Source organism: Rissa tridactyla, unplaced genomic scaffold (genome assembly GCF_028500815.1).
Source record: "Rissa tridactyla isolate bRisTri1 unplaced genomic scaffold, bRisTri1.patW.cur.20221130 scaffold_29, whole genome shotgun sequence".
NCBI classification, from domain to species: Eukaryota; Metazoa; Chordata; class Aves; order Charadriiformes; family Laridae; genus Rissa; species Rissa tridactyla.
The window spans coordinates 3,359,320-3,371,989 of NW_026529507.1; the positions used below are offsets into that span (position 1 = coordinate 3,359,320).

General features: G+C 52.1%; 1 protein-coding gene across 1 annotated transcript; it reads left to right on the forward strand.

The window, feature by feature from the left end:
- Window positions 1-2,613: 2,613 nt before the first annotated feature.
- LOC128903277 (olfactory receptor 14J1-like) lies at window positions 2,614-7,597 on the forward strand (the record flags this gene model as incomplete). Its single annotated transcript, XM_054187293.1, has 2 exons — window positions 2,614-3,075; window positions 7,580-7,597. Coding segments are annotated over 2 exons (480 nt in total), but the record flags the coding sequence as incomplete, so codon positions are not given.
- Between the last annotated feature and the right edge of the window lie 5,073 nt (window positions 7,598-12,670).

Genomic DNA, 12,670 nt, shown 5'->3' on the forward strand with positions numbered 1-12,670 from the left:
TGGGTGTCCTGTCTAATGGTGAGACAAGGAAAGGCTATTCTCATGCCTAACTCTGTCTCTGGTAATAGAAATGACACAGCTGGAAAGAAGTGTCTCTGCCCAGCTGAGGAAGGGAACCTCAGTGCTGACTTCAGCCTGTTTCCCAGCAGGTTCTCCCGAAGCCCCAGGGACACCTGAAGGGAGGCCAAAGTGGGCAGAGAAAGGGCTGCCTTGGGCTGGTCCTCTGCTGCTGAGCTGGGCTGGGCTCCTGGGACAGAGGGAGCTCATGGCAAGCGGGCAGCACTCCTTCCACAGCACTGCAGAGAGACAGCTCTGCCCAAAGTGCAGCAGGGCTGAGGGCACTGCCTGCAGGTGCCAAGGGGAGAGGAGCAAGGCAGAGATGTTAAAGGCACTCTAGGAGCGGGGGGATAGCTGAGCTCTCACTGCGGGAGGAATCTTCACAGCCCTCTATATGGTAAGTCTCTGGCTGCAGGGTACTGAGTTTGGTGTTCTTTGGAGGACATCCTAGACCTGGTTCATCCCGCAGCCTGCAGGACCTGGCAGGAGGATTCTCAGAGATTCCCAAGTAGAGGAGGAGGACGTGCTCTGGAGCAGGGCTTCCCTGCTGCACTTCAGTAGGTCGGGGCACGGTGGTTTCCTTGTCTTTGGGATGACTGCAGGGGTACCAAACTGGGTGTGCAGCCAGAGGAGCCCAGGGCTGTCCTTCCGCAGACGGTCCCTGCACCCCGGGGGATCACTGCCAGGGCATTTCCAAGGAAGCTTTTCAAGAGGCTGGTCAAAGTGGGGATTACCTGAAAGGGAAGGAGTCTGTGCTTTGAGATGAGTCACCTTGTTTGGCTGGGTGGACAGTGGGAGATGGGACTTTATTTTCCCACTCTTGCGAAGGCACGGGGTGGCCCACTCCCTTTGAGTTCTCTGAGCCGCCCCTTTGCCCCTGTGCAGGCAGAGATGCCCTGGAGCAGTTCCCTGCTGCCAGGAGGTGTTTGCAGGGCAGAGCTGAGCACATCGCAGGTGGGATGGAGTTCTCTTTCTGTGAGCACTGCAAAGGAGGAGACCTGGGCACAGAGAAGCGGTTCCCAGCAGAGACAGCTCCAGGCAGCAGAAACATTGTCAGAGAGGGAGAGGGAGGAGATCCCAGAAACGTGAGGGGAGGGGGGATTCGGGCACCCCCCTGCCATCCGCTGCAGTGCAAGCACCTTTCCTGCAGCAGCTCCCAGGTCTCCTCTCCCACACAGTGCAGCCCCCCACTCTCAGCGTCACAAACACTCGGCCATCACTTTCTTTCCCAACAGCTCAACCAACAAAGAGGGAGATGGGGATTCAGCTTCAGCTGAGACACAAGCACTTGGGTCCTGCCATGCAGATGTTTCCATGGAGGAAAAGCAGCCAAATCCCCTCGCGGACTTTGGAGCCAGGCACCAGAGTGTGCCTGACTGGAAAAGACCTTTTAGGACACCCCATCTTAAAGACATTTGGCTCTTTCCCTGAGGGGGCCCTGCTGAGCTGCAGGCTGCCTTCCAGAAGGTCACAACTCTCCCATGGCATCTCTGTGTTTTCTAAGTACCCGACAGAGAAGACACCACAGCGCTAAGGCCAAGGAGATGCCACGGGACGGCTGTAGGTCGGCAGCTGCAATGAGGCCTCTGTGTCCCTGGCTGGGAGGGGAGAGATGAGATTCCTCTGCTCTCAGCAGTGTCCTGGTCTTCTGGGGGGAACACCTGGGTGTTACTGTCCTCAAGCTCAAAAAGGTGCCTGCCCAGGGCAGCTGGGAGCAGGGCTGAGGGACAGGTCAGCTCTCCACACTCTTCACTGAGGGACAGTCCCTTTGCCTGCCAGCACCCACAGGATTTCACTTGGAGTGCAGCAGGAATGCTCCAAAACTCCTCAGCTCTTGTGTGACAACTGGAACAAAATCCACAGAACAAATTCCCCTCAACTTTGCTCTGCCGTCGGGTGAATTAGGAGTGACAATGCTGGAAAGCTCTTCGATATCAAAAGTGGATGTAGGCTAAGATCACCCCGTCTTCCTATCGACCAATTGCTGTAGGCAGGACTGAATCCTGCAGAGCCCCCTGCTCCCAGCGGCACCCTCAGCCAGCACCAACCACAGCTCATGAAAGGGACCTGCCAAAGGTCTGCTTGAAAGGGGAGAGGAACTTTCAGAAGTTTTTCTGAGAAACTGAATAGACTTTTGTCTCTTCTTTGAACAGGTCCCATGTGCAGAGGACAAAAATGTCCAACAGCAGCTCCATCACCCAGTTCCTCCTCCTGGCATTCGCAGACACACGGGAGCTGCAGCTCTTGCACTTCGGGCTCTTCCTGGGCATCTACCTGGCTGCCCTCCTGGGCAACGGCCACATCATCACCACCATCGCCTGTGACCACCGCCTCCACACCCCCATGTACTTCTTCCTCCTCAACCTCTCCCTCCTCGACCTGGGCTGCATCTCCACCACTGTCCCCAAATCTATGGCCAATTCCCTGTGGGGCACCAGGGACATCTCCTACACAGGATGTGTGGCCCAGCTCTTATTCTTTTTCTTTTTCATGTCAGCTGAGTATTTTCTTCTCACCGTCATGTCCTATGACCGCTACGTTGCCATCTGCAAACCCCTGCACTACGGGACCCTCCTGGGCAGCAGAGCTTGTGTCCACATGGCAGCAGCTGCCTGGGGCAGTGGGTTTCTCAATGCTCTCCTGCACACGGCCAATACATTTTCCCTACCCCTCTGCCAGGGCAATGCCCTGGACCAGTTCTTCTGTGAAATCCCCCAGATCCTCAAGCTCTCCTGCTCACACTCCTACCTCAGGGAAGTTGGGCTTCTTGTGGTTAGTGTCTGTTTAGGCTTTGGTTGTTTTGTTTTCATCGTGCTGTCCTATGTGCAGATCTTCAGGGCCGTGCTGAGGATCCCCTCTGAGCAGGGACGGCACAAAGCCTTTTCCACGTGCCTCCCTCACCTGGCCGTGGTCTCCCTGTTTGTCAGCACTGCCGTGTTTGCCCACCTCAAGCCCCCCTCCATCTCCTCCCCAGCTCTAGACCTGGTGGTGGCAGTCCTGTACTCATTGGTGCCTCCAGTACTGAACCCCCTCATCTACAGCATGAGGAACCAGGAGCTCAAGGATGCCCTATGGAAACTGGCTCAATGGACGTTGTTTCACCATTAATAAATTGTCTCCCCTTCTCCGCATGTTTTCTAGACTTTCTGTTAGGCAATAAGCCTGCTTTTTTCTCTTGCAGTCATCCTGCTTCTGTATAATTTTCTGGGTTTGTACCACTTGTCTTGAGGTTTGTTCCAGTTGTGTCTGAGCCTTGCACAACACTGTGTCAAAGGTGACCTGCCTAATAGCAGCTCTTCAAGAAAAAGGCATCTCCCAGGTGCAGTGCCTGGATGCTAGGTGCTTCCTCCAAAGGTGCTGCCAATGAAACGTCCAACGAACTGGTCTTTCAAAGAGTCTCTTCTCCCTGTGTTCTCCCTGTGTTTGGGGTTAAGCTCACTGTACTATTGGGTTCCGTGGACCAAATGTTCTGGTTTGAAAGGCTCTCTTCTTGTCTCCAGTGGTAGTGGAGATGGTGCATGAGCTCCCGATTACCTCCTCAGGCTGCTTCACATGTGTCAGGACTTATGGCATACAGCAGGCTCTATGGAAATGAATTTGGACGTGTGAGGAGAGGATGGGGACTCACCACGTGCCCTGAGCTGGGAGTGAATGAAGACACAGGAGATGAAACATCCACAGAGGTGAAGTCCCCCACAAGCAAAACACTAAACTGAGGTATGCACAAACAAGGACTCTGCAATGCCCAGAAAGTCAGTGTGGATCCGGTAGGCGTGGGAAAGGGAGGCTGGAGAGGTGTGGGAGCTGCCAGAGGACCCTCAGGGCCAAGGAATGTCGTGCTGTCCTGGGGAGCGGGGCTGATGTGAGCAGAGGAGGGGGCAAATTCACTCAGGGTTGGGGGTCACCTCAAAAGGCTATCAGGAGAGGCAGAGAGTGACTAGCCTGTTTTCCTCCTTGCCTTGAGGCCAGCACTAGCCTGGGGCTGATGGGGAGGCTGAGCTCCTTGTCTGCCCCCCAGGGGCTGTGTGCCCTTCAGAGGAGCTGGGGCTGTGGAGTGAGTGCCGAGAGCTCTGCAGCAACTGTGGTGGGCACTGCTGTGGGACCAGCCCAGACCGGGCAGCTGTGCTTGGCTGGGCAGAGGAGAGGGCAAGGGCTCTGGAGAGAGATGAGGAACAGCTGGGATGGGCTGGTAAAAGCCTGGGAGAGGAAAATGTCAGTGTAGAGCTAAGTTGTGTGAGTGTGCAGGGTGTGGGCACTCCAGGTGTGGCCTCACCAGTGCCAAGGAGAGGGGAAGGTCACCTCCCTCCATCTGCCAGCAATGCTTTTCCTGATGCAGCCCAGGAGGCTGTTGGCCTTTGTCATGGTGGTGCATTGCTGGCTCATGCTCAGCTGTTTGTCCTCCAGGACCCCAAGGTCCTTCTCTGCAGAGCCACTATCTAGCCAGTCAGCCCCCAGCATGATGCCCACAGTGTGCCTAGATCACAAGCTGTCCTCCCCCAGGGACTTTCTCAGCAGCAGCTTGTCCTTCTTGCAGATCAGCTCCACCTCTGCCATAGGTCCCACAGTGCTTCAGAGTAACCTGGGACAGCAAACCCCTCTCCTGCCAGGGCTGCGCAGCCAAGGCCTGTTTCTCTCTGGCCTTGGGGACTGCAGCTTTTACTCTCGTTGTGGGAATCTCATCCATCGTTTTGTGTCCACCTGCCATCCACTCCAGCATGCCTCTGCAGGGTTTCTGGCAGGAAGTGTGGCCTGTGGGGGACCCACACCGGAGCAGGCTGCGAGTGCACGTTGCTGGCTCACGTTGAGCTTCTCATCCACCAGCACACCCAAGTCCCTCTCCTCAGGGCTGCTCTCAAGCCATTCTCCACCCAGCCTGTATTTGTGCCTGGGATTGCCCCGACCCACGTGCAGGACCTTGCACCTGGCCTGGTTGAACTTCATGAGGTCCACACAGGCCCATCTCTCAAGCCTGTCCAGGTCCTTCTGGATCGCATCCCATCCCTCCAGCTTGTCAACTGCTTCACACAGCTTGGTGTTGAAACAAAGAACTCTACACAACAGCACTTGGATACTGTGAAGTCCGTGTTCTTTATTCGGCTTTCTTGTTGCCCTTGATGCCTCTGGCCAGATTTGACTCTCTCTGGGCTTTGGCTCTCCTGACATGATCCATGGCTGCTTGGACAATTTCTCTGTATTCCTCCCAGGCTACCTGTCCTTGCTTCCACCTTCTGTAGGCTTCCTTTTTCTTTGATTTACCCATGGTAAGTCCATGCTGATGGTTCTTAGCACAGCTGCCAAATGGGCCACACTGATGCTCAAGTGGAGCTGGTACTGCCAAGAGGCAGAGCTGGTCAGAGATGTGAAGACCAGTCTCAGCCTTGGCTGTAGTGACCATCAAATGGTGGTCTCCCAGATCTCCAGGGGAACAGGGAAGGAGAGGAGCAGAGCACAGGCCCTGGACAGTAGGGAAGGAGGCCTACTGAGGGCACTGGCAGGTGGGCTCCCATGGAAACCATGTCAGGGCCCTGAAAACATCCACAGGCCTTCATGGCCCTGAGCAGCTTCACCTGGGGCCTCCTCCCACCCCTCTGTCCCTCAGCTCAGGATCCCCTTTAAGCCCAGGCCTGAGGTTCAGCCCCAGCTTGATCTACGCTGTAGGTGTAAAGGTTCTCCAGACACAGCCTTGCCTGTCCATGGACCTTGTTGGTTTGCTCTTGCAGGCTGACTTCCCAGCTTGATTCTTTATCGGGTGGACCACGAAAGAACTGCCATTCACTGAGCGGCCCTCCAAGTGCCAGACCCCAGCTGATTCACAGGGGCCTAGGGCCCTTCTGCTTTCTTTCTTCATGTCACTTGGTCAGGTTTGGGGAGGAGAGGAAGAAAAGCATGTGAGGTTTCTGGGTGCCAATGACTGAAAGTGGGAAGCCGAAGCATCCCATGTGAAGTGATTTAAAGGCTAGGCTAGTTCAACACTCTTATTTTCAACTCCTTTCTTGGAGGCCTTCAACCTTCCACAGGAATCTGGAAGCTCTGAGATCCCTCCATCTCACTCTCTTTTAGCAATTAAGTTGATAGTAACCAAGCCAGAGGCTTTGTTTCCATTCTCTTTACAGCCTAAATCACCACTTGGTCTGGAGATGTGGAGAAGTTTGTAGAAGAACAAGAAAGACAAGAAAGTGGCTGCTCCCAGGAATCTCAGGAGGCATGGCATACTGATAGCTTTGTTCAGGAAGCTGGTCAAATGCCTCAAGGCATGACCAATGCTGGTCAAATGTTGCTCAAGGCTTTATCCCGTAGGAGATGGAAAACATCCAAGGACAGAGATGGCACAATGTCACTGGGAAACCTCCTGCAATGCTTGGATGCCCCCACAGAGAAAAAGATTTTCATTTTCTTTGTCCTGAACCTTCCTTATTTCAACATCTGACCATTGTCTATTAACCTCCTGCCAAGCACCACTGTCACAAGCCTGGCTCCATGGCCCTGAAAATGTCCCCATAGGGACACACAGGCTGCTATGAGCTTCCCAAGACCTTCCCTTCTCCAGGCTAAAGAAGGCCCTTCCCCTTCAGCCCCTAAGCATCTTGGTGGCCAACCGCTGAACTCGCTCCCAGCTATCACAATCTTCCTTGCTGTGATGTGTTGACCATGGCCAATAGCCAATAGCCCAGCAGCCACACAGTCGCTCACACTTTCTTCCCCATTCACAAGGGGGACAAGGAAGAAATAAAGTGTGAAAAGTTTGGGGTCAACATAACAATTTAACTGGTGAAGAGAAGAGGTTAAAAAAAACCTCAACAAGTGAAACGGAGACCATCACTCAACACCTCCCACAAGCAGACTAATGCCCAGCCAGTCTCCAAGCAGCAGACTCCTTAAACAATAAAAAACCCCACCATCTTCCTCCTGTGTCTTAAGCTTTTATTCCTGAGCATGAGGTCATATGGTATGGAATATGCCTCTGGTCAGTTTGGATCAGCGGTCCTGGCTGGGTCCCCTCTCAACTTCTTTCTCACCTCCCACCTACTCACTGGAGGGAGCAGAACAAAGAAACAGAGAAGGCCTTGACACCATGCAAACTCTGTTCAGCAATACCCAAAACACTGGAGTCTTCTGAGTTTTCTCAAGTCCCACGGGCATAGGAAACAGCCATCCTCCGGGACTTCTTGTGGTCTGGTCCAGAAGAGAAGCCGTGCTGGGCTGGCCTTTTTCCTTTAGGAGCGGTAGACCAGCAGCCCATGGAGGACCCCGGTGGAGCAGGCTCCTGGCAGGACCTGCTGCCCAAGGAGAGGAGCCCATGCTGGAGCAGGTTTTGCAGCAGGACCTGTGGCCTGTGGGGGACCCACACTGCAGCAGTCCACGCCTGAAGGACTGTACCCTGTGGAAAGGATCCACGCTGGAGCAGTTTGTGGAGAACTGCAGTCAGTGGGAAGGACCCACATTTGGGCAAGGTCAGAAACGAAGTGTTATGAACTGACGGCAACTCCCATTCCACAACCCCCCTGTGCTACTCTGGGCAAAGGTAGAAGAGTTCAAGTGACCATGAAATGATAGAGTTTTCAATTCTTGGTGAAGTGAGGCGGGGAGCCAGCAGAACTGCCACCTTGGATTTCCGAAGGGCAGACCTTAACCTGTTTAGGAGCATGGTTGAGAGTGTCCCTTGGGAGGCAGTTTTGAAGAGCAAAGGTGCCCAGGAAGGCTGGTCATACTTCAAGCAGGTGCTCTTAGAAGCACAGGAGAAGGCCATCCCCATGTCCCGAAAGACGAGCCGACGGGGAAGAAGGCCAGCCTGGCTAAATAGAGAGCTTTGGCTGGACCTCAGAAAAAAAAGGAAGGCTTACATTCTCTGGAAAAGGGGCTTAGCAACTTATGAGGATTATCAAGATATAACAAAGCTATGCAGGGGGAAGATTAGAAGGGCCAAAGCTCAATCAGAACTCAGCTTGGCCACTGCAGTTAAAGACAACAAGAAGAGATTTTTCCAGTATATCAACAGAAAAAGGAAGACTAGGGAAAATATAGGCCCACTGATGAATGAGACGGGTGCCCTAGTGGTGGAAGACACAGAGAAGGCAGAGTTACTGAATGCCTTCTTTTCTTCGGTCTTCACTGATAAAGCCGTCCCTCACGCATCCCATACCCTGGAGGCAAGGGGGAAGGTCGGGAGAGAGGAAGACTTTCCCTTAGTTGAGGAGCACCGGGTCAGAGACCACTTGGCCAAGCCGGATGTTCATAAATCCATGGGCCCTGACGGGATGCACCCGTGAGCGCTGAGAGAGCTGGCAGATGTTATCGCTAGACCGCTCTCCATTGTCTTTGCAAGGTCATGGGGAACAGGAGAGGTGCCTGAGGACTGGAGGAAGGCTGACATCACTCCAATCTTCAAAAAAGGCAAGAAGGAGGACCCAGGGAACTACAGGCCGGTTAGTCTCACCTCTGTCCCTGGGAAGGTAATGGAGCGACTCATTCTGGATGTCATATCCAAGCACGTAGAGGAACAGGAAGTTATTGGAAGTGGTCAGCATGGATTTACCAAGGGCAAATCATGCCTGACCAATCTGATAGCTTTCTATGATGTTATAACGGGTTGGCTGGATGAGGGGAGAGCCGTAGATGTCATCTACCTTGACCTTAGCAAGGCTTTTGACACTGTCTCCCATAACATCCTCATTAGGAAGCTGAGGAAGTATGGGCTAGATGAGGTGACGGTGAGGTGGATCGAGAGCTGGCTGAGTGACAGAACCCAGAGGGTTGTGATCAGCGGCACAGAGTCCAGTTGGAGGCCTGTAACCAGTGGTGTCCCTCAGGGGTCAATACTTGGTCCAATTTTGTTCAATATATTCATCAATGACCTAGATGAGGGGACAGAGTGTATCCTCAGCAAGTTTGCTGATGATACCAAGCTGGGAGGGGTGGCCGACACTCCAGAGGGCCGTGCTGCCATCCAGCGTGACCTGGACAGGCTGGAGAGCTGGGCAGAGAAGAACCTAATGAGGTTTAACAAAAGCAAGTGTAGGGTCCTGCACCTGGGAAGGAAGAATGCCAAACACCAGTATAGGTTAGGGGCAGACATGCTGGGAAGCAGCTCTGAGGAGAAGGACCTGGGGGTCCTAGTAGACAGCAAATTATCCATGAGCCAGCAGTGTGCCCTTGTCGCCAAGAAGGCCAATGGCATCCTAGGCTGCATAGGGAAGAGTGTGGCCAGTAGGTCGAGGGAGGTCATTCTCCCCCTCTACTCTGCACTGGTGAGGCCACAACTGGAGTACTGTGCCCAGTTTTGGGCTCCCCAGTTCAAGAGGGACAGGGAACTACTGGAGCAAGTCCAGCGTAGGGCAACCAAGATGATTATGGGACTGGAGCACCTCCCTTATGAGGAAAGGCTGAAAGAGCTGGGACTCTTTAGCCTGGAGAAGAGAAGGTTGAGGGGGGACCTGATTAATGTTTACAAGTATCTAAAGGGTGGGTTTAAGGAGGACGGAGCCAGGCTCTTTTCAATGGTTCCCAGTGACAGGACAAGGGGCAATGGGCACAAGCTAGAACATAGGAAGTTCCGTTCAAATACACGGAAAAACTTCTTTACGGTGAGGGTGACAGAGCACTGGAACAGGCTGCCCAGGGAGGTTGTGGAGTCCCCTTCTCTGGAGATTTTCAAGACCCGCCTGGATGCAGCCCTGAGGGACGTGCTTTAGGTAATCCTGCTCTAGCAGGGGAGTTGGACTAGATGATCTCTAGAGGTCCCTTCCAACTCTGAAGATTCCGTGATTCTGTGAGTTAGGAATGAAGTTGAGCCTGGGAAGAAGGGAGGGAGGGAGGGGGGAAAGTGTTTTGAATTGTGTTTTATTTCTCACTGTCCTATTCTGTTACAATCAATTGGAAATACATTTAATGAATTTTCCCAAGTTGGGTCTGTTTTGCCCATGGGAGTAATTGGTAAATTAATTGGTAAACAAATGATCCTCCGAGCTTATTGCTATTGACAAACGTGGCAAGAGTGCCCTCATGCACAAATGCAGTTACTACATCGTGAAGGCAGTCAGGTTGGCGAGGCATGATTGACCCTTGGTAAGTCCATGCTGATGGGTTTTGGACACGTTCTGCTGTTGGTGCCCACAAATGTCACCCAAGAGGACTCCAGCTGATGGACCGCTCCTCACCGATGTGAGCCTGTGCAGCCTCTGGTTCCCTGGGGTGCAGTGTTGGATTCTTCCAAAGATGGGTGCACCACTTGCTTGTCCTCTCTCACAAGAGACCTCTGCCAATCCCATAACCTCTCAGAAAGGATATTCCAAAGAAATATTGATCTTCCCTGTGACGCCATTACAACTATTCTCCCTGTTACACAGTGCAGTTAGTTTCTCTAATTTTTTGTCTACTTGTCCTGATACAGTGACCATTTCTAAATGGATTTTCAGATCCAGACTGTCTAGGCAAAGGCCCTTTCCGTAATTCTTCAGTTTTCTTCTCCATTTACTCTTTGTTCATCCAGGTACCTCTCGCCCACGCTGCTGCTTTCACCTTCAGGGACTGAACAGCCTGACTGTCTCTCAACAGTCTAATTGCCTCCTTAGCCAGCTCTTTAATTATGTTTATATCTATCATTTTTTATCTAACTACCTAAGTTTATCCCTTGTAGAAATCAACCTCATTAGTGGTAGCTTGTACTTAGCATATGATTACAGAATATCATTTATTGTTTATGAAAACTGATTGTGCTTTACTTTTCTTTTCTGAAGAATGGGGAAAATTCTCCTGTGCCTGGGTGCAGCCAGGTCTCTAAGGGGCTCAGGTGGGAGATGGTGCAATGGAGCTGTAACCTGCAGCTGCAGAGACCAGTGGAGAAGTCTGATGCAAGGAGCAGTGATGCAAGTCCCAGGTGGGCAATGTCAGAAATGGTGAGGTTGGGGAGGTGAGGAGCAAGGCTGTCCATCCAGCGATGGACATCAAGGGACTGCTTTAAGTAGGTGTCCAGACTTCCTGAGGAAACACTCTGCACCAATATCAATCAGAGAATGCTTCTATCACCTCTTCTGCAAAGTGAAATGTAATAAAATATATCCTTTAACAGAAAAGATCATTTTTATCAGATGCATTTTGAAATATTCCTACTTCATTACACTATGAAACCTCTCCAATTAGCTGTACAAGTCTTGAAGAAAATTACAAAAAGAGAAGCTTGTTAAGGCTTTCTGTCTTTTAATGAGCCCCATGGGGTATTTGCTGCTGAGTCCACAGACCTCAGATACTGAGAGAAGGTTGAACAGAGTGCTCAAGAAATCAGAAGTCAAACTCCAAGTACCTGGAAGCATTAATGAGCCCCACTGAGGGCCATTCCTGACAAAGTCTCCCCAGGGACTCGTTAGAGCAGATAATTGGAGGCTGTGATTGCAGGTGGGCAAAGGCAGAGTGCAGGTGGCTGTAATGCTGAAGAAACCCTTGGTTGGTTTGATGCAGCAGAAAGGCCAAGCCCTCAGCCCCAGGCCCTGGCAAGGCAGATCCTGTCCCTCACTTGTGGCCCAGGGCTCTTCCTGGGGCAGAGGGATGTGAGGGGGAGCAATGCCAAGTGCAGGAAAATTCTGTGACACCTCCTGGCCTCCCAGAGAAGGGGCGAGGAGGAAACAGAGTCCTGAGGCTCAAAACAATCACAGACTCATGGAATCATCTATGTTGGAAAGGATCTTTAACATCATTGTGTCCAACTGTAAACCCAACCCTGCCAGGTCCACCACTAAACCACATCCCTGTGTGCCGCATCTTGTGGTGCTGTGCTCTCCCGCTTCTGCCCCTCCCCAGCTCCTGCTCAAGCCATAACCATCAGTGGGAGGTGTGATGAGTGTCACCTGGACTTTGGGGGATGGCTGGCAACACAGCCAACATACTGTGTGGAGTGGGGGCCTAGATATTTTGTTCCCATGCGAATATGACTGTAGGTCAATTCTCTTACTCTATAAATAGTGGACAGCCCAAGAGTGCTTGGAGCTCTCCTGCACGGCAGTGGGCTGCACGCCAGGATCTCCCCTTGAGCAGGGATGCTCGCTTAAGGTTCTCCTCCTAGACGTCGAGAGATTCCTTGCCACAACAGATTCTCGGTAGGTGATTAATAGAACGTTAAACTGTGAAATCTTAGCTAAGTGATAGAAAGGATTGATTGTGCATATATAATCCTTTAGACATAAACCGTTAACCAAGGCTGGGACTAGCATTGGATCCAGCCTCAGGCAGACTCCTCTCCGAGAAGGAGTTTAGAAAGCCAGTTGAGCCTCATGACTCAACGGGAGGGTCTCCCTGACAGCTTGTCCGACCCTGTCCTCTATGCAATAAAGAATCAAGTGTACCTTGTCATCACATCCCATAAAACACTGTCGCGTTCACTACTAATTTTGTTAAATCACTGTTTGTATATTAATAAATATTTCACTCTTCACGCCCAGGCATCTTAGCTTTGTTGGACGCCCTACCAGTGAGCCCAGAAACCTCAACCCATGGAAGAGAAATCCCAAGACATTTCACTGCTCAGAAAGTAAAAGCTGGAAGAAGCCTTGGGACCATTAGTGTGGATGTCCCACCACCTATGTTAGAGTCCAGAAAGTTTCCAAGATGAAGAGACCACACAGGC